Consider the following 27,408-nt stretch of genomic DNA (forward strand, 5'->3'; position numbering starts at 1 on the left):
ATCTGTTGTTACCACTATACTACACTTAACCGTTGTTATCACTATTCTACACTTAACTGTTGTTATTACTACACTACACTTAACTGTTGTTACCATTATTCTACACTTATCTGTTGTTACCACCATACTACACTTAGCCGTTGTTACCAATACACTATACTTAACCCTTGTTACCACTATAGGACAATTAACCCTTGTTACCACTACACTACAATTAACCGTTGTTACCACTATTCTACACTTAACTGTTGTTACCGCTATTCTACATTGAACTGTTGTTACCACTACACTACACTTAACCATTGTTTCCACTACACTACACTAATTGTTGTACTACTATTCTACACTTATCTGTTGTTACCACTATACTACACTTAACCGTTGTTATCACTATTCTACACTTAACTGTTGTTATTACTACACTACACTTAACTGTTGTTACCATTATTCTACACTTATCTGTTGTTACCACCATACTACACTTAACTGTTGTTACCAATACACTACACTTAAACCTTGTTACCACTATAGTGCAATTAACCCTTGTTACCACTATAGTACAATTAACCCTTGTTACCACTACACTACACTTAACCGTTGTTACCACCATTCTACACTTAACTGTTGTTACCACTACGCTAGCCATAACCGTTGTTACCACAAAACTACACCTAACCATTGTTGTTATCACTACACTACACTTAACTATTGTTACCACTATTCTACACTGAACTGTTGTTACCACTACACTACACTTAACCATTGTTTCCACTACAGTACACTTAATTGTTGTTACTGCTATTCTCCACTTATCTGTTGTTACCACTATACTACACTTAACCGTTGTTACCAATACATTACACTTAACCCTTGTTATCACTATAGTACAATTAACCCTTGTTACGACTACACTACACTTAACCGTTGTTACCACTACACTACACTTAACTGTTGTTACCACTACACTTCACTACAGTTAACTGTTATTATCACTATTCTATATTTAACATTTGCCAGGATTTTCGATATCTGCTACATGTGAGGAATATTGTCTACTTTTTAAATATTTATATTACGTTGAGTTCCTATCGATTTATTTATATTGAAACTACGGGGAACACATGTATTCTCATGGATTAGAACTATAAAATAAATCAATAATGTGTGTGGCTACATTAATTACCGATCAAAGTAAAAATATGCAAAGTCATAAAACAAAAAAACTTAAAGTGATTTGTCAGATCGGAACTATCGTTTTCAGCGATATTTTCATCCGTAATCCCAAAAGCACCTTAAGATGTTTCGTCCGCTAATTGTTAAATAAGCCTTACAATAAAAAACAAATTACGTATAATTTGAAGAGTTAAAAAATAATAGAAATAAATACATGTACTGAGCTCTTTGTACGTACAAAAACAAGTATCAAATAAAATATTATATACTGATGCCCGCATATTATTACAGAGTTGGTACATCTCACGAACCACTTTGTGGTCATATGTTGAACTACACTGAAACGTGAGAAAGGTATATCACCCGATCAGTTTTATTTTACGAGCTACAACAACGATTACGGATTAGTTACCGATTATCACGCAACGACACAATGCAAAGATAAACGTTGTTAAGAGTAAGTTACCAAGCAACCATGATGTTTCCATTAGGTGTGTAAAGGTATAGTCGGAAAAATGTAATTCAACCTACATACACAGAATAGTTTTAACAAATACGTTTATATACATGTATTAAAGTAAACAGACATTCAATGAACAAGTTAGCTTCCCCAGGAATATGTAGTTTCACAAACCTTTAGAATATAATTACGTTTTCATATATTGTTTGTTTGATTTTACTTTTTTTAATCATCTTATTTATAACAAAACATTATAGGTTATTTTCACTTACCTGTACTAACTCGAAGAACTGAGCTGCCTTGGCGATTGGATCGGTGACCGTGGTACAGGCAGCACCAAACAGAACAAGGATCTTATGAGATTTTCTGGATAGCATATCAAAAAAGTTCTTTATTCCAACGGCCGGATCACACTGGGAAGGAAGAACCAGACAGAATATTAATAACACCAGAGTAACAATCAACTGGGATACTGTCTACAACTAAATACTATAAGTTGATAACACCAGGGTAACAATCAACCGAGATATTGTCTACAACTAAATACTATAAGTTGATAACACCAGGGTAACAACCAACTTGGGTGCTGTCTACAACTAAATACTATAAGTCAGGGACGTAGCCACAAATGGCCATTGGGGGAGATAGTTTGAGTGCTTGATACAAGCGCCGCAGGCGCGAAGCCATGCAGAGGGATCCGGGGCATGCCCTCCGTTAAATTTTTTAAATAAAAACATAAAAGAAAAGCTTGAATTATGCATTCTGAGACCACCTTTTTGGCAAATTTCAGAATGGCACACTGAGGTGTTAGTCTTATTTTTTTAATCATACGTAAATATATAGGCCTATATATATAATTTATAATTTAAAGTTATCAGGCCCAGTAAAGTAGGCCTACACTCCTGTCATCAATATATAAAATATAGAGTCACTCAGGAGGGTGCAAAATATATGTATAGTGTCTATAATCTGTATTCAAATATCATGGACAGTGTATGTTCAGATTCCCTGGATTTCAAGAATTAACTTCACAAACAAACAGTGGGTGGCACCGTGGCAGGCTGCCAGCACCATGGCACTAACCTAGTACCATTGGCGCCATCTATAGTGAATGTGACGTTGACAAACAGAAGTTGCGATAAACAATAATTCACTATGTCAAGCCTGAAAAAGCAAAAGACACTACATGGGTTCTTTAAACCCATTCATGAGGCTGAACCTGATCAATCTGCTGCAGCCAATCAGGTTGAATCAGAATTGTCAACTGAATTGTCAGAGTCATCACCGTGACCTTCTACCAGTGCTGCCACTACCACCTCAGGTCCAGTCTCGGACATTGGAAATTACATTTCTGATGATATCAGCATTGGTAAACAAGTAAGTCGACTACTCATTATATTGATTTTGTATTAAAAGTCATGCAAGCACTCTGATGAGGTTTAGACTGAATATTCATTGTTGCTAGTGATTGTAGGCTTACAGCCACAGGATGTTAGGCCTGATCTGTGAAGTACAGCTCTAAGTCTTTCTCTTTGAGGTTATTGTACTCTCATAACAAACTTTCCTATGTGCAAAATAACTTAATTAGAACTATGTCTTTCTGTCTCATTTAGATAAACGCTGAAACCAAAAAAATGCCTCCTTGAGAATGCCTGTAAGCCAGGGAGTGATTATGTTTTCCCCCAGTGTGGTCCAAGAAAGCTGCGTTTTCACCAACGTTGGCTTTCACAGTGGAAATGGATACATGCAAAGGGTGCTTTCTGCAGGTACTGCTGTCTTTTTGTTCTTGATGGTGCTGGTGTTGGAAGCCAGAAATTGGGACAACTAGTGAAATTTCCATACACAAACTGGAAGAAGGCTGTTGAAGACTTCAAGGCACATGAATTGAAACAGTACCACCAAGACAGCAAAGAAAAAGCTAACAATTTTCTATTGTCGTAAACACAAGTTCATCTGTGCACTTGCAGCTTGATGCAACTTACAAGCAAGAAATTGGACAGAACCGGCAATATTTAATGCCTATTATTGATACTGTATTGCTGTGTGGGAGACAGGGTTCAGCATTGAAGGGAAAATATGATTCTGGTCCAATGTTTGTTGGTGAAACTGATGAGGAACCCATCAATAATGATGGGAATTTTCGGGCAATTTTGCGCTACAGGCAAAGGGTGATGTCAAGCTTTCAGCAAGCCTTAAGAGTACAAAGAGGAATGCTACGTATCTGAGTCCTCAAATTCAAAATGAAATTATCAATACCTGTAATACTCATGTTCTTGATGCTTTGGTCAACACGGTTAATACTGCAAAGTGTTTCTTAATATTAGCTGATGAAACAACAGATATTTCAGGCATTGAACAGTTTTCGTTGTGTGTTAGATATTTGCATGCCAATGACAACTCTGTTGCAATGAGAGAAGATTTTTTGCAATTTATACCTGTTTATGATGTGACAGGCAGAAACTTGGCTGATGTCATCATAACCTATCTCACAAAATATGGTATTGACATGGCTTACCTGCGAGGACAAGGGTACGACGGTGCTGCCTCTATGAGTGGGAAATTCAATGGTGTCCAGAGACACATAACTGATAAATTCCCACTTGCACTCTATGTACACTGCAGTGCCCATTCCCTAAACTTGATAATTTCTGATGCTTGTAAAGAAGTTCCTGTGCGAAATTGCATGGGAGTAATTTATAGCATTGAAAACTTTCTCAATACACCCAAACGAAAGCACGTTTTGGCTCTTTCAGTGGAAAATAAAGCACCTGAATCGAAAAAAAAAAGTTTGAAAGGTCTCTGCCTTACCCGGTGGGTTGAGAGGCATGACTCAGTCATTGTCTTTCTAGAATTAATCCATGCAGTTGCAGATGCCCTTGAGACCATATCAGGTTCTGCCGCGCAAGCCAATCAATTGTTGTGTTCTATAACACAGCCAGAATTCATCATCACTCTACTTACCATTGCTAAATTGTTTTCCTTTAGTTTACCTCTGTGCAACTTACTGCATCAACATGACATTTATTTATGTGCTGCGATGCATCACGCAGAAATAGTGGAAGATTTAATCCGTTCACTCAGAAATATTACTGTGAATGAATTTAACAACATTTTCTGTGAGGCTCAAACTCTGTGTAGTGAGCTTCAAATTGACATCATAATTCCAAGGCAGGCTAAAAGACAAATGTACCGTGCTAACCCACAAACCACTAGCCCTGAGGAGTACTTTCGTATTGTTGAATTTGTACCATTTTTTGATCACTTTCTTTCACAAATATGTGACCGTCTGTTCAGTCACAAAACTCTCCTTACAAACTTCATGTGTCTACTACCATCAGGATCTACCACAGAACGGTCAGAACCTACAGCACAACAATGTGACCAAATTAAAGAGTTGGTCAATATATACAAGGCTGACATTGACAGCACTTCACTAGCTGCAGTAGGTGAACTTAGGGTTTGGTACAAATCACTTGCGAATAATAGACTAAAACTGTCATAAATGCATATGCAATGTGCAGTGTAGAAATGTTTTCAGTCATTTCTAGACTGTTGAAAGTATTTGCCACGCTGCCTGTGTCAACGATCTCAGTGGAGCGTTCGTTTTCAACTCTCAGAAGACTCAAAACGTATTTGAGAAATACCACCACCGAAGATCGATTGAATTGCCTGGCCTCATTATACATTCACCGTGATTTTTAAAGTTGAACCAAACTGTGTTGTAGATGTCCTGACAAGAACGAACAGGCGTTTGAGCCTTTCACAGATATTCGATTGTATTTATCTAGTTCTGACAAAACTTGCTGTATTAAAAGAGTGTTCAGTCAGAAATTTGCATTTGACCATTTGTTGTGTGTGAAATTATTTGCCATGCAATCACGGATTGAAACTTCACAGGTGGCAGCTGAACTTGTCTGAAAAGTTTGGGTTCATGGAGGGTTAACCCCAACCCCCCTTGGCTACGCCCCTGCTATAAGTTGATAACACCAGGGTAACAATCAACTGGTATACTGTCTACAACTGAATACTATAAGCTGATAACAGCAGGTAAGTTAATATTATTGGGACGTTGTTTGGTTGGTTGTAAATTGAATATTGTTGAGACGTAAGTCGACTGATCAAAAATTAATTTTGGTTGTAGATCGATAATGATAAGAATGATAAGGTGATTTTCTGTAAATTGAATATTGCTGTAACCAGTCGATTGACGAAAGTCAGTTGGTTGTAAAGTGACATTGTTTGGACTATGTCATTTTGTTATAAAATATTATCGTACATAAGTCCGTTGGTTTTAAATCGAATATTGTTAAGACATAAGTCAACTGTTTGTAAATTGAATATAGTTGAGACATAAGTCAGCTGGTTGTATAGTAATGTTGTTTATATATAAATCAACTAATTGTAAAATAATAAGATTTATATGGAAGTCAGTTTATTGTAAAGTGATGTCGTTTAGACGTGAGTCACTTGGTTTTAAAGTGATATTGTTGGAACTTAAGTCACTTTGTTTCAAAGTGATTTTGTTGGCCGACAAGAAATAAAACCCTGTTTCTTCCTGAAGATTTCCTTCTATTTGAACTAAATAATAATTCGCGCTCTTTCAAAAGGTGGACCTTCCTTCTTGAGGGTGAAACTTCTATTTGAACAAAACTCTTTTAAAATGTTCTCTTTAAGTCATAATTAATTACCTTATAAAACAGCTACATCTTATTTATTATTCATTTTGGTGTGTGTTTCGGGATGAAGACCTATGATATATGAATATAAATAAGTAATTGTACGCAATTAGTAAAAGCAATCATCTCAGTGCGATAAAAATCGCCATAATTCTTCTCAGAAAGCTCTGATATTTCAAATTAAATGACTGGTTTGTTATGATTTTATTACTTTTCAGAAGCCAGTCATGGTTTAGTTTTCAGCGTGCCCTAACTGTGAATCTCACTTTACTTAAAGCTAGTGTCAAATTCCCACCGTTTGACCGAACAAGAGTAGCCCAAATGTTGGCGGTGAGTACTGTTGATTAGCTGCCTACCTCTTGTCTATCAGGTGAAAATTAAGGACGGCTGTTTGCATGTAACCCTACATAAAGAGACTTGGTATTACTTGGTGATTAGTGGAATTGACAATAACTTTATAGCTCTCCTCTCCCCCTCACGATGAGCATGTTCATGGCAGGATACTAACCCACAACCTGCAAATTAACAGTCAAGTACCTTAACCACAAAAGGACGTGATGTGAGCAACGTTTAACTACAAACTAAATATGAATCAAAATGAAAATTATTGCACATATATCGATTAAACCACCGGTTCAAAGAAAGAGTTTAAAACATTGTTCCTTGTTTGGTTTCATTCTGAGCTAATATTGGCCTGGTGGTCGGGGCGCTGGACTAGCAATCTACGAATCGCAAGATCAAACCGCATCACGGAACGCGCTCACCTTTTCAGTCGTGAGGCGGTATAATTTGACGGTCAATTCCATTTTTCGTTGCTAAAGAAGAGCCCAAAAGTTAGCGGTGGGCGGTATTGACTAGCTGCCTTCCGTCTCGTCTGTCACTTTAAAAATTAGGGAAGACTAACGCAGACGTTACAACATTATAAAAAAACATAAAAAACGTAGTTACATTACAACTACTTAGTTCGTCGCACAAATAGAATATTAAATATTCAAATCACATTCACGAAATAGATATGGGTTAAACAACTAGTTATAGTCGCATGAAAGACGTGGTTACGGAAATGAACAATTCAAGACGAGTCAAACAGCTAGTTGGATTGATACTAAGATTGGTTGTCGTATGTCTAGGTAAATAAAACAAGTTAAATTGATACTAGGATTGGTTGTCGTATGTCTAGGTAAGTAAAACAGCAAGTTAGATTAGTTCTCGTGTGTCTAGGTAAGTAAAACAGCAAGTTAGATTAATACTAAGATTGGTTTTCGAGTGTCTAGGTAAGTAAAACAGCAAATTAGATTGGTTCTCGAGTCTAGGTAAGTAAAACAGCAAGTTAGATTGATACTAAGATTGGTTGTCGTATGTCTAGGTAAATAAAACAAGTTAAATTGATACTAAGATTGGTTGTCGTATGTCTAGGTAAGTAAAACAGCAAGTTAGATTAATACTAAGATTGGTTTTCGAGTGTCTAGGTAAGTAAAACAGCAAATTAGATTGGTTCTCGAGTGTCTAGGTAAGTAAAACAGCAAGTTAGATTGATACTAAGATTGGTTTTCGAGTGTCTAGGTAAGTAAAACAGCAAGTTAGATTAATACTAAGATTGGTTTTCGAGTGTCTAGGTAAGTAAAACAGCAAGTTAGATTAATACTAAGATTGGTTTTCGAGTGTCTAGGTAAGTAAAACAGCAAATTAGATTGGTTCTCGAGTGTCTAGGTAAGTAAAACAGCAAGTTAGATTGATACTAAGATTGGTTCTCGTGTAAGTAAAACAGCAAGTTAGATTGATACTAAGATTGGTTTTCGAGTGTCTAGGTAAGTAAAACAGCAAGTTAGATTGGTTCTCGTGTGTCTAGGAAAGTAAAACAGCAAGTTAGATTGATACTAAGATTGGTTTTCGGGTGTTGAATTACCTTAGAATGTTTCCTTGTCCCTTTCTTTTTAGATTCCATACAAATATTATAAAACATTTTTAGCTTTCTTTACATGGTCAGTATATCAGTATTCAATGTTAATGTTGTGAATGACCCGTACGATTGGCAAATTTATGTGATATATAATTAATCGAAGAGAATGAAAACATTTTTGTTAGTTTTGTTGTCGTTGTTTTTACTACGTAAGCCCAGGTTTAGTTTGAAATCATAAAGCTCGTTTGTTAAAAACATCAGATAGTTGATAATGTCACATTCCAGAGAAAGCACAACCAAAGAACGGTTGTGTAATATAAAGTTTGTCAGACAAGTTTGATTCATGTGTGTAAATTATATTCTTAAAAGATACGTTGTCTTGAGTAGTTTCAATAACGCACGATATTTATGTTTGTAAGCCCTTCTAGTAATGCGTTATGATATTGTTCATTTTAGTAATAAGTAATTATATTGTTAATTTAATAGTAAAATGTAATTATATTGTTCATTTAATAGTAAAATGTAATTATGTTGTTCATTTAATAGTAAAATGTAATTATGTTGTTAAGTTAATAGAAAAATGTAATTATATTGTAAATTTAATAGTAAAATGTAATTATATTGTTCATTTGATAGTAAAATGTAATTATGTTGTTCATTTAATAGTAAAATGTAATTATATTGTTCATTTAATAATAAAATGTAATTACATGTTGTTCATTTAATAGTAAAATGTAATTATATTGTTCATTTAATAGTAAAATGTAATTATGTTGTTAATTTCTAGTCATTCATATTATAAGTTAATTTGTAGTAAAATGTAATTATACCGCTCATTTTAGTAATGGGTAATTATATTGTGCATTTCTAGTAATGTATATTATATTGCTGTTTTCTGGTAAAACATAATTATATTCTTACTTTCTAGTTAAATGTAATTATACTGTTAATTTTAGTCGTAGGTAATTTTATTGTTAATTTTTAGTAATGCCTAATTATATTGTTAATTTTAGTCGTAGGTAATTATATTGTTAATTTTTAGAAATGCCTAATTATATTGTTAATTTCTAGTAATGGGTAATCATGATGAAACTTTGTAGAATGGAAGACGAAAGGCGGAAGACTTTAGAAACGTCGTCCTCTACACTTGTGTCACCACAATAGGCATTTGCCGTCCATTCTACAAAATTTCATCATGAATACTCTGCCAAAACAATTCATCAAAGAATGGGTAATCATATTGTTTTTTTCTAGTAATGCCTAATTATATTATTAATTTATAGTAATACGGATACAAGTTTAACGCTAGCAAACTGCTGATTCGTTCTATTTCGTGCACATAAATCAAATGTCATTTATCATTTCCTACCTAACTTCCGGAGTTACTGCTTGAATGTTGTGCAAAATTTTCCAGCAAATACTTTCCACACGTTCAGGTCTTTTCAGAAACCAAGAGTTTTAATTAATTAGAGAGAAAATTGGAAACTAGCGCAGATATAATTTGAATTTCAAATTATCGATTTGTATTTCTACTATTTGGTAGAGGTGGGATCCAGATAATGTGTCGTATTGAATAATTTGTAATTTAAATTTCTTGTTAATTAATATTAATTTTCGACTGGGGAAATAACCTACTTAAACTAAAACTAAAAATAAAACTGATAATAAGTATGTACACTCATTAAATAATCTTTTCATACCATCTCACTTATAAAGATTTATTATCTTATCATTTGGGTATCCTCACTGTTTACGATATTTTCGATCGTAAACCAAAGATTTTGAAACAAAATACCTTATCTGGAATATTGGCTGAAGCCACATACTTTCTGTATGAAATTCAAAGGAAACCCTGGCGGTGTTTAGTGGCATTAATTCCAATACTGATAGTATTTTTATTTCGCTATTCTCACGTGACTCGTATTTTGTTAGGGACTCTGTAACAAACAGTTTCATCAGTCCACAACTAATTCGATAAATAAATAGTGCAAGGGGAAAGTCCACTCGGTCTTTCTCATCACTTTATGTTCTGTAACAATATATAATTCTGCAATTATTAACAACTGTAGTATGATTAACTGCTCTGGTCACGAGAATCTCACACGAAATACTTGAAAGTCTCCAAGTTAAACACTAAATTTATATAATGGTTACATTACAGACTGTAACTAATATGTGGATTTTTATCCCCAGCTGATGGTAATGGTTAAACTACTGAGTGTAACTAATGTGTACGTTTTTAGCCTCAGCTGTTGTAAATGGTTACACGACTGACTGTAACTAACGTGTACGTTTTTAGCCTCAGCTGATTGTAATGGTTACACCACTGAGTCTAACTAATATGTATTGCTTTAGCAAGCGATTCAGGTGAGTCTGCTAATACGTCAGTGTTAAATCATCGTTCTGGTGGTAGCAACAACTGTTGTCAAAGCTAGTTCATTCGTGTTTTGTTAATCAAAGTTTTATCACACTTTAAAATTGTTTGTTTGTGCTTTTGAAATAAATGATAACGTAACTTGGGTACGTTATCCTAAGACGCGTTTCAATATACTATTTACTAACTAGATGTGAAAGACGGCTGATATTGAGTCGCTGTGAAACAGAATGTATCAGAACTACATTTTAACATTTGTGGGTAGTCTAATGCCATTGCAAATTGATCAATTTTGGGAAAGGTATGAAACAACTCTTTCCAACCGAAAATATTATTACATTTAGATCACAAAAATGTATTTCCAACACAGGAACATCTCTTGAAATTAATATCAATGAAAAACAGAGCAGTAAGGATGAACTTGCGGAAGAGAACCGTCCAGAAAAAGATGTGAAACAACTCGTACCCAACCATAGTAAGTAAGAAGCAACATCTGATAACAGTTGAGAACCCACAAATATAATGTAAGTGGTAAGAGCACTTCCACATACATGGGCAATATTACATGAAATTATCAAGAAATATAGCTGTCTGGAAAAGTGGTACAACTCACGTGTACAAAAGTTGATTAAAATACATACCGTTCAACCTTAAGCAGATATTAATGCTATTCTTCAGAATGCATGTTAGTCTAGTCGTTTAGAGCAGCGTTTATAGATTCATTTGCAAACAAGAATTGAAACTGGCGCTATGCAAAAATATTTTGCGTAACCAGAAAGTTGAATGCATGCAGAGAGTAGTGGTGCACTTTGAAGGTGACAGTCTCACGATGTGATGCTCCTAAAATCGTTTTAATATAACGTACTCTATATGATGTTCATATAAAGTATAGAACATGTAAGTTCATACTAAATATTTTGTATTACCCGAATGTTAGATATCTGACCTATACTTTCTCTCTTTAATTATCACAATTTATCAACTTTATTGGTAGAATTTTCAGTTAAACTTATCAACTTTATTGGTAGAATTATCAGTAAAACTCATCAAGTTTATTGGTAGGATTATCAGTAAAACTTATCAACTTAATTGGTAGGATTATCAGTAGAATTTATCAACTTAATTGGTAGGATTATCAGTAAAACTTATCAACTTAATTGGTAGGATTATCAGTAGAATTTATCAACTTTATTGGTAGGATTGTCGACACAATTTATCGACTTTATTGTTAGGGTTATTATTACAATTATCATTTCCTCTCCGTGAGATTATCGTACAAATGTTTAACATTGTATAATTACACAAATTAAGGAAGAGTCGTGTGTTTCGTACACCAGTTGGACGGTAAGGTTTAACGATGACTCTCTGATACATCTCATGTTTGTAGTTGGATGAATCTAAAATTCGCCTTTCTGTTAAAGGAATTTTAGTAGCAATCGAACAACTTTATGAGACATAAAGACTGGAGAATTTAGTCTCTGAGGAAACAGTGTGTTCGAATAAAGTTTCCACTTACCACCGGGCACTTCTACTTGTATAAACCTTCATTATTGTATTGAGAGAAAAGGGCGAACATCCACCAAAGCAGAAACAACGAACACGTGGAACAACAAAAAGGTAAGCGTCACTTAAAAATAGCGCAATTACTGAAATAAGAGAGGAAAATCAATTAATTCAAATGAGCTGACTTGTTTAAGAGAAAGTAAACAGTTTTACTTGGTAGCCATTTACAAGCCGAAACACAGCTTACAGTATTCAGAACAAGATGATGTGCCACGATGCATTTAGTCTCCACAGTGATCAAGTAATTCAACCAACCTAAGAAACAGTGTAGAACAATCAGTCAGATATATCGTCTCTAATTAATTACATGCAACTAAAGATGCTCTAAGTTAATTTCTGTGTTCGCAGTGCCAGAAGAAAATTAAAACCTTTAAGGAATACGCTCGATTTTACCTGACAAGACAGAAAATATGTATATTTTTGCACTGAAATAACCAAACCAGTTTTTACAAGTATAACACAAAACAAAAAGTTTTATAATAAAATAAAATATATTATGCTATATATATATATATATACATAACCGTTATATCTACATATACATCATAGCTGTCAACAATATTACACACTCACATACTTTCAAAAGAATGATATATGAAAATAACCATAAACATTGGTATAAAACTGATAATTATAAAGTGTTAGATTGGTAGTTTCAGACACTTCTGTTGAACAACTAGAATATTTACTCAACAATACATGTAATGTTATAATCATAATATATGTATAAACATCACATAACGTAATCATTGATATTCTTAAAGGATGTTTGTTCGTTCCGTTAACAACTTTAATTCATCATTTTCTTTTTTCTAATTTAATCCATGATTTCAGTCTATTATTAAAATTAAATATTATTGACTCGTGATTTGCGTCTCACACTGATAACACTAAGTGATACTTCTGCCTCAAATTATAATAAAATTACACGTCTGATTTAATTTTAAATTATCTTTATAATACGGATATAAATACCAATAATCATACGACACACGTGCCATTTTAAATATTATGTTTGATTTCACATGTGTAAAATATTATCCAGACCAGCGACTTTAAACTTCAATAGTGTTGTTTTGATTTTAATAACACTATATAACAAAATTTATAGTTTTTCTTGTTCCTGGGCAGAAAGTGTTATTTCCCATTTGCTTATGCCTAAAGTAAACAGAAAAGACCTATTTTTCTCTTCAAACTCTGCTTTTGTGACCTGGGAGCGTATAACGAAAACATGATGGTAAACTATATTTGGGGGCTGATAAGTGAAAGTGATTTATATTACAGTCGCAAATCTCGAAAAACTACTCACTTTTAAACATTTTTGTATAACTTCAGTATAAATACATGTAAATCTTGATTCATATCTTGTTTTATTCAGACCTTTTGTAAATGAAAATGCGCAAATTTGCCCGTTTTTACATAGAAAATAGGTTGATTTCTAAATTTCATTATCCAGGTCACAAAAGCAAAGTTTAAAGGGAATAATGACCATTTTCTGTACTTTCATAACATAAGCAATTAAGAAATAACACATACTATCCAGGAACAAAATTTGTGTTACATAGTATTATGGATGTTCCATAATTCAGTTGTGTACATCTTTGTGTTACATAGTGTAATGGATGTTCCATAATTCAGTTGTGTACATACTTTGTGTTACATAGTGTAATGGATGTTCCATAATTCAGTTGTGTATATATCTTTGTGTTACATAGTGTTATGGATGTTCCATAATTCAGTTGTGTACATACTTTGTGTTACACAGTGTAATGGATGTTCCATAATTCAGTACATTTAGAAAATACTATTCGTTTTTTTTCACTTGATGCTTTTTTACAAATCGAGAAGAATGAAAAAACTTACTTATATCATGTTATTATTTTCTTTATCAAATTCAACATTATTTATTATTGTGTTTTGGTTGTAGAACAATCAGTACAAGTGTCACGTCTCGATTGGTCTTGAGAAATCTCTAGCCAATTGTTGTCAACATTCTAAACATAACAAAATATGGCCAAGTTTGAGAGTGAAAATAATTCACTTATGTAAAAGTACATATGGCGTTTTGTGACAAATCTATATGTGATGGAGAAAAATGAATATTATTTTTAGATTTGGCGTTCAGGAAATACCGTGGAACATGTAAACATATCAAGACAATAAATCCATCACAAGACTATCATAGCTATCGTTGTGTTACAATAGAGACAGAATTTATTCTCTATAACTGTAACAACTCATAAGTCTTCCCTGTACACCACGTTTATACTGAGACCTCTACATACTGGTTTATATGTTGTTGTTTTCATAATTTAGGGTTACAGTTTTTCATGATTTTATCTTCTTTCTTAACAAACAGTCTCGTTAATATCTCATGATCGTATATTAAATAGTCACAGAAGGCTTATGTTTTAAACCCTTATCATACACACAACAGGAAGTATCCAGTTTTTAGAAAGTTTTGCTCACTAAGTTAGCCTACTATAACAGTAAACATCTTCCCATATGGGTTCAGTACAAGCACATAAAGGTAGATATATATCTTGATAAATCATACACTTCTGGAAACAAGTACTAGGCATTATGTCGCTGATAAATTACGATTTCCTTTATTTATTTTATCTATTAACAAAACTAATTAACAAGAAACTTAGACGTAACATGATTGATTCAAGATGATGTTAAAACAAAGGAAAGCACTTTTCCAAGCGTGTCAGTTCGCATTATTAGACGTGAATAATTGTTATGACTATGAATTAGCAGCATATCTGGAGAGAAAATCAACCATACATATGTTGAGACAAACAAGGAGATATATGTTGGAAGAAACAGATAGACATATGTTGAGACAAACAAAGAGATATATGTTGGAAAAAATAAACAGATATATGTTGGAAGGAACAAACAGACACACGTTTAGAGAAACAAACAGACATACATTGAAAGAAATTTACAGACATGTGTTGAGAGAAACAAATAGATACATGTTGAGAGAAACAAATAGACATATGTTGAGAGAACAAATAGATATATGTTGAGAGAACAAACATACATATATGTTGATAGAACAAATAGACATATGTTAAGAGAAACAAATAGACATACGTTGATAGAATAAATAGACATGTGGTTCCTGACATATGCACATGGTTCCTGACATGGTTGCACATACTCGCTACTTTTGAGTCCAGTCTAAGTTGTGGTTGTTACATTGTTTCACTTTCTTAAGATAATACTATAACAACTTCTAACATAGAAGTCAAGTTTATTCACAGTCTTTGAAATAAGTTCAGAATTATTAATTCCCAATTTACGATGCATCATTTTTGTTCTGCTTTTTCAATGGTTGAAAATAACGTTGAAGATTAATTTAAAAGATTAGAAAAATCGTATTGCAAATTAATTATATGCACACATTTTCAAGGCTTAACAGGTCTTCTGGTAGTGAGTTTTATTTATGTGATTACTTCTGCTGTTCATTCTGCACTTTCTAAACTTGAGATTTTGAATATCTCAACGTATCGAAAATATCTCGCGACCATTTATATTTCCGATCGGAACATACCAGGGGTTAAGACTCTGACATGACTTTTACTTTTAACAGGGAATTGAACCTAAGTAAATATACAATAATTCGTATCTCTTGATAGGTTCTTTAATTCTTATTTAGGTTTGTTCTAAAATAAAATAACAAAACCTATAAGGTTTGGAAAGGATGTAAACTGTACAACGTGATGTAGCAACAACATGAACTATAATGTTTTAGTGTAGATTTTATCCTGTTTTGAACAAATATTGTTGTTTTATTAGTTTAAATCATAATATATACAAGTAAAGCAATTAAGAATAATTATAGCCTATTTGAAAGTCCTTGATGATGGATGAAGCTGGAGAAATATTGTGTTTCTTGTTGAGTTGTTTGCGATTACAACAACAAAATATTCCAAATGTCTTTGAGTGATAAATGAAACTAAACAAATGTTCGCAATTATGTTAATAGCCTTTGAGCACTTAGTTCTTAACTGATTTAACGAATGTTTCCAACAAGTTGAGTGAATCATTAGGTGTCCATCAATCGATATATTCAACATGACGGCACCGTATGTGATATATAAGCAAATAGTAAACACCACCAATCGTCAGTGTAGCTAAACTCACTAACTGGTAAGATTTACTGTCATGTGATCAGGCCTTCGAAACGCAGCCCGGCACTGTAACTTCTACTAAACGAAAATTTAATTATGTTATGTGATTTCGAGTAAAGCTACACAACCGTTTCTAATTTGGAACTATCAGAAAGGGATAGTAGGTAGTCAACAACACTCACCGCCAATTTTTAATCTACTTTTTTTACTGATGATAGAATTGTGGAATGCACGTAAAGCCCAAAAAACAGGGCGTGGTTTTGTAGCGATGGCTCGTGAATCAGATTATCCGCAGATCGGGCACGCTAACCACTTAGCCCTATGCATCCAGCCCATGTTACATATTTTAAATGCCATAATACATAAGCGGTGCATTGATTTACATATAACCTATTTTCAGCAAATTTATGTACCGCTCAGGTGGGGGTGAGTTAGGGGAAGAAGCATTAGTCTCAATGAGATTATTACATGAAAGAAAAGCGACGATAAATTAATCATTTCTACTTCCTAAACTGACAAGTATTTACTTCCCATCATGCTCTGTAAGCGGGTAAATCCTCCATTTCCTATATAAAAACAACAAATATAGCAGGTAGCCCGATGTGGCTTTGCTATAAGAAAACACACACACACAACTGTCGTTAAAATCACAGCATTAATTAACGTTGGCTTATTTAAACGAAATCGCATTAAGTCCCCAGATTAAAGGAAAGAATCAAGACAGTTTTAAAATAGCTTTACAACGGTTCTTAACTGCACTGAAATATAGTTGAGTCAATACAAACGACTTTTATATAGATGGCGCGACACGCTTCTACCTTAGACATAAAACTTTGTTATACTAATAAATAAATCGATACGTAGCTTACGTCAGTAACAATAAAACTTTAATCTGGTTCAAACAGTGAGGTTAACAACAAAATTTCAATCTGGTGTGAGGCTAAAACAGTGAGGTTAACAACAAAACTATAATCTGGTGTGTGACTAAAGTAATGAGGTTAAAAACAAAACTTTAATATGTTGGGAAGCTCAAACATTGAGGTTAACAACAAAACTTCAATCTGGTGGGAAGTCCAGACAGTGAGGTTAACAACAAAACTATAATCTAGTGTAAGGTTCAAACAGTGAGTTTAATAACAAAATTTTAATCTGGTGTGAGGTTCAAACAGTGAGGTTAAGAACAAAACTTTAATATGGTCTGTCACACCATAATTATATCAAAGACAAATGATTAATAGGTCAGGTCGTTATTGTACTCTAGCATGGTAGAAGCATGGTAAGTTTGGATCTAACGTTGAAGCGTACAGAAGAAATACACAACACTTACGTAGTTACAATCATAATATTATTTAGATTTGTTGTATATTAATGAAACACATTCAATTTTTTTTCTGCACCAGACTAACAAAATAAATTATGTTAAGATTTATGAAAATATACTTTCCTCTGTTATTATGGACTTCTCCTTTCTTCAGCTTGTTTCGTGATAAGTTGATTTATAAGTTTAAAGCTGGCTTTTAATACCTATGGTGTACTCAGCACAGATAGCCCTTTGAGTATCTTTGTGATATAACAACAAAAGAAACGTAGTTGTTATGAATAGTGAAACAATCTTATCAGTTGCTAATTATCAACGGAAATTGAAACCTAAATATCTAGAAGATAAGTTCTTGTAACTTATGTTACCCTAATACACAGTGTTCGAAATAAATTCTGCAAATGGACTGTTCATCATCAAATGTACCGTCTAAACGTTAGCTTCAAAAACATATATCATAATGAAACCAAAAGTAATCAAACAAAGATAGGCTTATAACACTTTGTACAAATATGTTAAGTACATAGTCAACATGTGTTAGTTATACAGTGAAGTTGCTGAACTGTATCTAACTTAGCCCCCTCTCTCAATGGGTCCATGCTTGCAACACCAAATCTTGGGTTTAAATACCCGTGTTGAATATGGTAGAGATAACCCAAAAAACACTCAAATAATATATATTTTGATCAATATTATTTCTGTACTGTCGTGACTTTTGAAGACCTTTAGAACCCCTTGTTATCCTCATATTAAGTTCAAATGTGTGTTTTGTTTTGTTTTTAGTTCAAATTCTAATAAAACCTTTTCTTGCTTGCTTCTTAAAGTTTTTGAGTAAATTGAAATAGCACTATTCTACTTCGTGTTGCGGTCAGTGCGAGTTTGTCATAAATTTTAGGCCTAATGGTTTCAGTAATGTTCCGCAACTAGGCCTCACAGAGCTTGTGGAACAAAAGCATATGTGGAGCCACTGTTGTTAATTATTATGAGTACCCCAAGGGAATAGAAGGGCCTCGGGTGAGGGGGACATTAACTTAATTCAAACAATAAGAACAGAAAGAGAAGGTTAGGCCAACAGATTCCACCCAAACCACGTACGACAAGTACAAAAACTGAGTGACCAGGTTGTTCAATGGTCTCTATCAACCAGTAGGAAACCTTTCTCGCTTCTTCATCTTCCCTATATCAACAAGATGACAAAAGTTTGGATTTCAAATCCTTTCTCGAATACGACCCTAGAAAGTAGATTAAGCCTTGCCTTTGAAATGTGTTAATAACATTTAGTAAAGTGTCTGTTTTAGTTTTTTTATAACAAAGCCACATCGGTCTATCTGCTGTGTTCACCGAGGGAAGTCAAAACCCTGATCTTATCTCTTGAAAATCCGAAGACTTGTCGCTGTCCAAGCGTGAAACAACATTTAGTAAGGCATTTATCGCAAAACTACATAATAAACTATCTGTGCATGGGTATGAAAATTAGAATTTTAGTGTGATCAGCCTACAGACTTACCACTGAACTATAGAGGGGATTCAACAGTAAAAGCACACACAATATCTATTAAAATATCATTGTAAGAGGCTGGTAGTGGTATTAACACTTACTGAAAAGGCGAGAACAACGTTTCGACCTTCCTAGGTTATCTTCAGGTTAAGAAAGAGAGAGTGTTTGAATGTGACCGTTGACGGACACGTGTCTTAGGGACGAGAGTATAAACGGGTACTGGATTGTAGAGAGCGTTACAGGTGGATGTTAGGCTATTAATTAGTATAGGTATAAAGGTGTTGAACGTTTCAGAATAACTTATCCTATCATCAGACGATTATTACTAAGATTATAATAAGATAATCGTTAGTTTGTTTAGTTATTAAGGAAAGTGAATAAAGCATGGATAAAACAGTATATATTACACAATAGCTGAGTTGTGTGTGAAAACTTAGAACAACTGTAGGTCTAAAGAGTTTAGTGAATCATTAAAGGTTTGACAGTCTTTAGCTATAAGTAGACTTTATTTAATGTAGAGTTCAAAGTCTGAAGATCCAGTGGTAATAACAGAAGAATCGTTAAATAAACTATTGTGACCTGTGTACGGGTAGATGAGTGACTGGGTTTAAATAATGGAAGGTTGATTCTGTTAGATACTTCTAAATGGTCACAGGCTCTAGTTTGTAAGTGACGTTTAAAATGAATTCTAAAATTAACAGGCTTAGTACTAAACTTTCTATTGTAATATCACTGTGACTTAATTCCCGTTTTCAAGGAATACTTCCTGGAACTTCGTGACATAATCTAATGTCAGACACCCAGTCACTTCAATACATTGAGTTCACCCTATTTGGTGTATAATGCGTATTGGTTAGTTGAGTTACCAGTCGTAAAGCTATTATTTACGGTTATTTGACGTCATAGTCTTATACAAATCTTTGGAGCTGCCATAGAAAATCAGAAGATCGTAGCTGTGTTCGATAGAAGACGTAATTTGTCTTTCTTGTTACAGACGACACTAAGTCTGACAGATTTCCGAAGCCTACTATACTTGAGTTTTGTTTTTTTTACCTTACAAAGTTAACCAAACAAAATCAATAAATGCGTCTGATTCAAAATAACATTCGATTATTTCTCACTTTAAATAACCAGTCATAACGAGGTAAGACGTCTCTTTTTAAGCAAAACTACAAAATGTGCAGGTTGTGCTGTTCTCTCCACAGGTTGCTCTCCAGTTTTAATCGTTACAAGTATACGGATCTACTGCTGAGTCACTAGAGAGCATGTAAATCACGAGCTATCTTTATTTTGGTACAATAGTAACTGACTAGTTGTTTTGGAAATATTTATATTTGGCCGATTTTATTCAGTGACCTGTCAAACAGGAAAACAGGCTAGTGATGATACACAAGGAAAGTATCCAGTTCTTTAGTATGTGTTGTCTTACTCACACAATACGTATAATTAAATCTTAACAACTCGATACTGATTTATTTCTATGAATTATTCAGGCTCTTTAAATCAGTATATCAATTCCAGACTATGATTTCATACACCACTCATCATTGAGTTATACTTATTTCGAATAATTCCAGTCCTCATCATTAACAAGGGGCAAGTAACTAGTGACAAGTGGCTAAACAAACGATGGGTTGACTTTCACATTTAATTTTTTTAGTATCGTCTTCTTTTACTTTTCCGACGATCTTTATACCAGAGGAACTAACTAGTGAAAGACAATATTAGCTGAAACTGTCATCCTCATTAGTTTATCTAATTACCTTTCTTGCATATGAACTCACTAGTAAAAGATGATATTAGCTAAAAACATTATTTTCTTTAGTTTATCTAATTACCTTTCTAACATAAGAAGTGACTAGTGAAACACAATATCAGCTGAAACTCTTGTCCTCGTTAGTTTATCTAATTACGTTTCTAACATATGAACTGGCCAGTAAAAGATGATATTAACTGAAAACCTTGTCTTCATTTGTTTATGTAATTTCCTTTTAACATAAAAACTAATTCGTGTAAGACAATATTAGCTGAAACTGTCGTCCTCATTAGTTTATTTAATTATCTTTCTAACATAGGAACTGACTGGTGAAGATGATATTAGCTGAAAACCTTGTCTTCATTTGTTTATGTAATTTCCTTTTTAACATAAAAACTAATTCGTGTAAGACAATATTAGCTGAAACTGTTGTCCTCGTTAGTTTATCTAATTACCTTTCTAACATGATAAGTACGACTGACTACTGAAACAATAATAGCTGAAATAAAAGTTTGTCCTCATTAGTTTATCTAATTACCTTTCTAGCATAAAACTAACTAGTGTAAGATGAGATTAGCTGAAAATTATGTTTTCATTGGTTTATTCAATCACCTTTTGAACTAAAAATTAAAACTAATTAGTGTAAGATTATATTAACTGAAACTCTTGTCTTCATTAGTTTATCTAATTACCTTTCTGACATAAAAGTAAAACTAACTAGTGTAAGATGATATTAGCTGAAAATGTTCTCCTTAACTTATCTAATTACTTTTCTAACAGAAGAAGTGATTATAGTGATATGATATTATACGTAGAACTGTAATGTTTAAAAATTCTAACATTTTAATTAAGCAAGCAGTGATAAGCCCAACAGGTTACCATAACAAGACAGCTTGGCTCAAGCTGACACCAAAATAGAAACATTTCAAAGCCCAATCAGATTTACTCATGTTTATCAACAATGTCTTTGAATTCATTAATTTCAGTTGAAAATTAAATACACGAGAGTTTCAACCAGTATCGTGTCAAACTTACATTGTGATCCAAATAATTCATATGGCTTGTTTTCGATGAAAGCCACATTTCGCTATCTTTTGTGTCCACCACTCGAACCTGGAATTTTAGAGTTGTATTTTCGTTGATGAACAAGACAAGCACAAAAGTTTGAGTATGAACAATGCACGACAGTTTATCAGCTATTGTTTAGAAAGTCCTGTTTAGTAATTGTACTTAATTGTACATGGTGAGCTTCTAACGCACAAACGACAGTAAGCAAGAAACTGAATTCTTCCAATAATACTATTTCATATCTTGAAAGTAAAATAAAAATTAGGTAAAGTCTAATCTTAGTCACATGAGAATTCTAAAGGTGGAAAGTTTCACATTTTTCTTTTACTAAACATTAATTATTGAAGTTCCGAGAGCGAAGGTCTTTATTCCACAAACCAATATGTTCCACCTTCGTTGGGTGTAAATTAAATTGTTTATGGCCTGTGAAGTTTAGTGAAAACAGTAGCACGACAACATCAATCAATTCAGGCTGATACAAAAAATCATATTCGATTATTAGATTGTTTTTGTACAAGATAAATCTGATTCTTTTTATATTTCAGCACCAGTAAAATTAGTCTTATAATTACGTTTCACGTCATGTAAACAGATGTCTAAGTTTATTAGTTGCTAAGATGAACGGTTATTTTTTATATTAGTTTAATCTTACAGCCAAGTCCCAGAACAAAACTACCATGTAGACATATATGAGTCGTTTACACCATATAACCCGTATTTACTGCTCTAACTTCCCACAAGAAACAACTCATATATCTCACATTTCTCATTTCAGGTGCAGCTCCAAAGATTTCTCCATTCGTGTGAGACTTAGCTACTGTCCTCTGAATGTAACGTAATAAGAAGAAAACAACCCACGATATTTTCTGGGGTTCTATGTGTACAGGAAATAAAATAGATTAGGTGGAGCCTGTCCTTTTGCAACGTGAAATTAGGGTTAGCAATATAGGTACGTTGAAGCATACTTTCATAGGAAGTTCCTAGTGAGCTGAGAACGTTCCAACTTTGTTAATCTTTCTAGCAGCTCCCTCTGACGATGGATCTCTGTAAAGAGGTAACAAACAAAGTCGAATTTATTTCTGACCTACAAGAATTGTCTCGAAAATGATGACCTCGTAAATTATTTCGTGACAAAATGTCTGTTGTGATGAGAGAGATAAAATGTTATTAATAAACTTTTGTCTGAATTTTTCACCAATACAGAACAAAAATCCTACATTGAAGCCGTTTGGAAAGACATGACACATCTGTTGAATATTCATATTAAATTTAGCCCTAAACAACGAATCGTTTTTAAGATCTGACAACTTACAGTAGCATTATTATAAAACATTTTGTCAAAGATGAGACAACGTTTATACTTGATATTAAATAAAGCTTACCAATAATACAACAACACAAAATTCACAAATATTTACTAACAAGTTTACAAATAAAATTAATGACAAACTTAAATATTCTAATTATTTTAACTAAATCGCTTAAAATTCATCTCAACAATAGCTCGTTTACTTTGATTGTTACATAAAAGATGTTCCATGTTCTCTTCTCTTTGATTTAAAAGATATTCCGTCAACAATGTTAATGTCCATTGCCTCCTTACACCTTCTTTTCACTACAGTTTATTTCTGTACCCACAGAGAACCACTCAAAACAAATGTGATCCAACTAAAGTAACTGGCTTAGCCACTCTTGTTCTAAAGATGAATAATAGTGAATAAACAGTACATTCAAATCGATGGTATTTCTAAGGTTACTAAAATAGTTTCTAACTTAGCAAACATTTTCTATAGTGAGATTTAAAACAACATCAAATAAAAAAGTTTTTTTTAAAAGGGAAATTATACATTGATGGCATTTTTCATTTCGACTATCGACGTCCAATCCCTTAAACATTTTTTCTGTAAAATTCACGCTTAATATTTTCTCATTGAAATAAGTTTTCGTGGCGTCACTGTATCATTAAAAATGTCTTTCTGCACACTGACTTGTACAAAAATATATGTAAACACATCAAACTCTATCCGCTACCAAAACTGTCACCTGGATCACACTCATAGTCAGAGCTATCCCACGAAGAACCCACCGTTACTACATGTAATGATCACAACACGTGCCGCGAGACGCTGAATTTCCCAGAACATAATGCTAATAAACTTTCAAATGTTGCTGTTCGCAACCTGGTTGTTTCTCGTGTTGATACATTTTATCCGAAACTTGAAAGTGCTTCACAAACCTTTAAAACAACAACAACAACATTAAAGGATGGTAAATCTTATGGTTCATTTTGTTCAAAATTAATCGTAACCAAACCAAAGAGTGTCTTCAGCCATGAGCAGTTAACCAATGGTCGTTCTGGCTAAAGGAACCAGATGTTTCTACTACCAATTTCTCAGAAAACTAACAACAACATATTTCACAGGTTTCTAATGTCGCTTAAGGGGCTCAAAATATTTCACATTCCCAATGTCACTTAAGGGACTTCTAATCTATCAGTTTTAACTATAAGTTTTCCAAACGATTCTACGTCATATGAAATATGGTGTCTTATTTGTCAATTTTTAAAACGGCTAACTTGTACACAGTTTTTAGATATATAAATGTCTTTCCTGAAAATCGTGAAATCATGAAAACCACAGAAGTGTTCTACATCAGAGCAAAATAAACGTTAGTACAATAATCAATAGAACATTTTAGTGAATTCGACGTTTTCACGTCTTACTACGAGTTGGATGTTTTACATAACGTGGATACGACTGAATATCTAACAGCAACAATCATGTTATATACACTTCCTTTATGTTTCAGTAGTCTTAAAACAAGGTAATGCAATTTAATATTCTTAACTGAATTGTGAGCATTGCGATATTTTAAATTATTTGTAACAATACGTGAAACGACCAATTCTCGTTTGTTTTGTCGTTGTTAAGATCACTGGATTGTGGCCTTCAAGATGGAATACAGAAAACTACACAAGATATCAACATTTAATTTATCTGATAAAATGTCTAATGCCTGCCTTCTCCCTTCCATTGGCTCAGCGGAAAGACTAAAAGATAAGCTTTCGATACCCTCGGTGGGCACAGCACAGATAACCCATTCACTATCAAAATGTCTAGCACCTTTGCCCAGAAAATTACATCGTATATCTTTTCCATTGATTAAATCATTTAAGAAAGAGCAGCAATGCTGTTTTATAAAAGACTCAAGGGACAAAGAAGGCTGATCTCACACGTGGCCCCTAATTCAGGCGATGGGGCGTTATTTACGTATATGTTTCAGTCTAGCCCGATTAGAAATATCTCACAAAAACTGCCATTTGAGAGCTTTGAAAAGGCAGCCGCCAGTGACGCCACTGCAACACGGATGCTGATTAGAATGAAATATTAATTTAAATATCAGTGAAGAAAGTTTACTAGAGTTAATTGGTTAATAATTATTCCAGGTGTTAAGCCTTGTGATATATCAAGTTACCTGTCACTCTTAGCCACAGCAGATGAAACCCTTACTTATATAAGTTTTGAGATTCCTGCTATGTTATGTATACATATAAAGAATGAAGCAATAGAAACAAAAAGATTTTCTCTGTACAACAGTCACTTAGAACAGTTTCTGTGAGGAAGTTTTAGGTGAAGGCTTCGTACAATCGACAAATCATGTGTTTCGGGATAACTTATTAAATTTGCTTCGAGCAAATATTATATGAAGGACATTATAGAAATATTAACGGGAAAAAGTAAAACGAATTGAATTCCGAAACCAACCAAACAAACATTTATCCATATCAACACACATGATGTACTTGGTATGAAAAGGGTTTTGTGTGTTCCTGTATCTAAGAACAGTTGTTTCAGAAAATACTGTAACATTTCATCTGTATCCAAACATGAACAGATAATTGATTAGTTTTCTATTCCTGTTGAAATTATAATCCTAATTTTCTCTGATTTTACATAACAAACAAATTACTTGGATTCAAGAAGAAACACGTGAACAATTCTCTTAAGTTCGTTTTTCCACAAACATCAATACAGTGAATTAATTTGCTTTTGTTTCTTAGTTAAACCCACGACCGTTGGGGGAACCTTAAATGCTGATCAGTCAGTAGTGAATTTCTGGCAGCTCCACCTGGTGGCGATCATCTCCACACCAGAGAGCTGTCCTTAATTTAGTATTTAAAGATCAGAAAAGGCAGCTAGTCAACACTACCCACCGTCAACACCAACTCTTGAGCTACGTTTTTACTAACTAATAGTAGGATTGACCATCACTTTATAACGCTCTCACAGCTGATAGACTGACGACGGAGATTCGAACTCATGACCCGCTTACTGTGAGTCGAGCGCCCTAAGCATCAGACCATGCTATGGCTTATAAAACTTATACTCGCCAAAACAACGAATAGCGGTTTTAATACATTTATATACACACACGAAATTTAAACAGTTTTGGTATACAAAGAATAAAAAAATAGAATAGAATTTTAATCTATATCCCTTTAGGATACAAAAAGTTTGCGTGTAAAAAAATCTTGTGTCCCTACATTCTGTTCCACTTTTATCCTAAAATTTTAGAAAACTGGTCTATTTTCAAAATTCCTATTAAGTTGGGCTTTGATCTTGTGCTCCCCAAAAGTCTAATCGACTTATCCTAAGCAAACTCAGTCTTTCCATCAACTGTAGTCCAAATCAGGTTGTAAGAAAAAATTGTCAAAGGCCCGTACACACGAGCTATAGTTTAATCAATGCATTCGCTACGTTCCGAAGGGTGTGATCAATAGGCACTGTTCAGTTATTACGCACGCAAGAATGTTTGCTTAAAGGTGGGTTATGGTCTCATGTTTACATGTTTCTTTAAGAGCCCTCTTTACACAATCCAAAAGTTCTTTAACAATTTCTGTATACCTCTGACTGGATTCAGATATAAGTTCATAACCGTGGAAACACCCTGGAGCTATTCATATCAGAGAATTTTTTAAAATATGAAAGAAACAACAGAGAGTTTTAAAAAAGAAAAATTAGTATTTTACTAAAGAAACACAGAACATCTTAAAAGTTTCAAATTGAATTTTGAAGAAATTCCAAATTTCTGGCACAAAAAATGTGACATTTATTTGGCTCCGTTTTGGACTCTTTTGAAAGTTAAATTTAAGATGTCTAAACTTAAAATAGAATGTAAATAGCTAAGAAATAAAAAAATATATTCACTAAATAGGAATTAATGGAGATCAAGATTGGAAACATTGAGTTTTATAAACTGCTTCAGCTTAAGATACTTTAAATTCTTTGAATTTTAAGAACAAAGTTGCACCATGGGATATCCGTGCTCTGCCCATCACGGGTATCGAAACTCGGTTTTTAGCGTTGTAAATCTGTACACATATCGCTGTGTCACGGGTAGGCATTGTTTAAAATTTCAGTTCATTAGTTTGTTGGGGTAAATTAGTTTTAGTTTTAAAATCACAAGTCTACAGATTA

The 27,408-nt window shown here is 33.5% G+C and overlaps 1 protein-coding gene across 2 annotated transcripts in view; it reads right to left on the reverse strand.

The window, feature by feature from the left end:
* Positions 1-27,408, reverse strand: part of LOC143238610 (gamma-aminobutyric acid type B receptor subunit 2-like) — a 149,922-nt gene that overhangs the window by 51,813 nt on the left and 70,701 nt on the right. For both annotated transcript variants that reach the window (XR_013020667.1, XM_076478981.1), the window contains exon 2: positions 1,906-2,046. Coding sequence is in view for 1 of the 2 variants with exons in the window: in XM_076478981.1 (XP_076335096.1) it covers positions 1,906-2,046 (141 nt within the window). In the remaining variant the exon portion in view is untranslated. The remainder of the gene's footprint in view (positions 1-1,905; positions 2,047-27,408) is intronic.

Source organism: Tachypleus tridentatus, chromosome 13, assembly GCF_004210375.1.
Source record: "Tachypleus tridentatus isolate NWPU-2018 chromosome 13, ASM421037v1, whole genome shotgun sequence".
NCBI classification, from domain to species: Eukaryota; Metazoa; Arthropoda; class Merostomata; order Xiphosura; family Limulidae; genus Tachypleus; species Tachypleus tridentatus.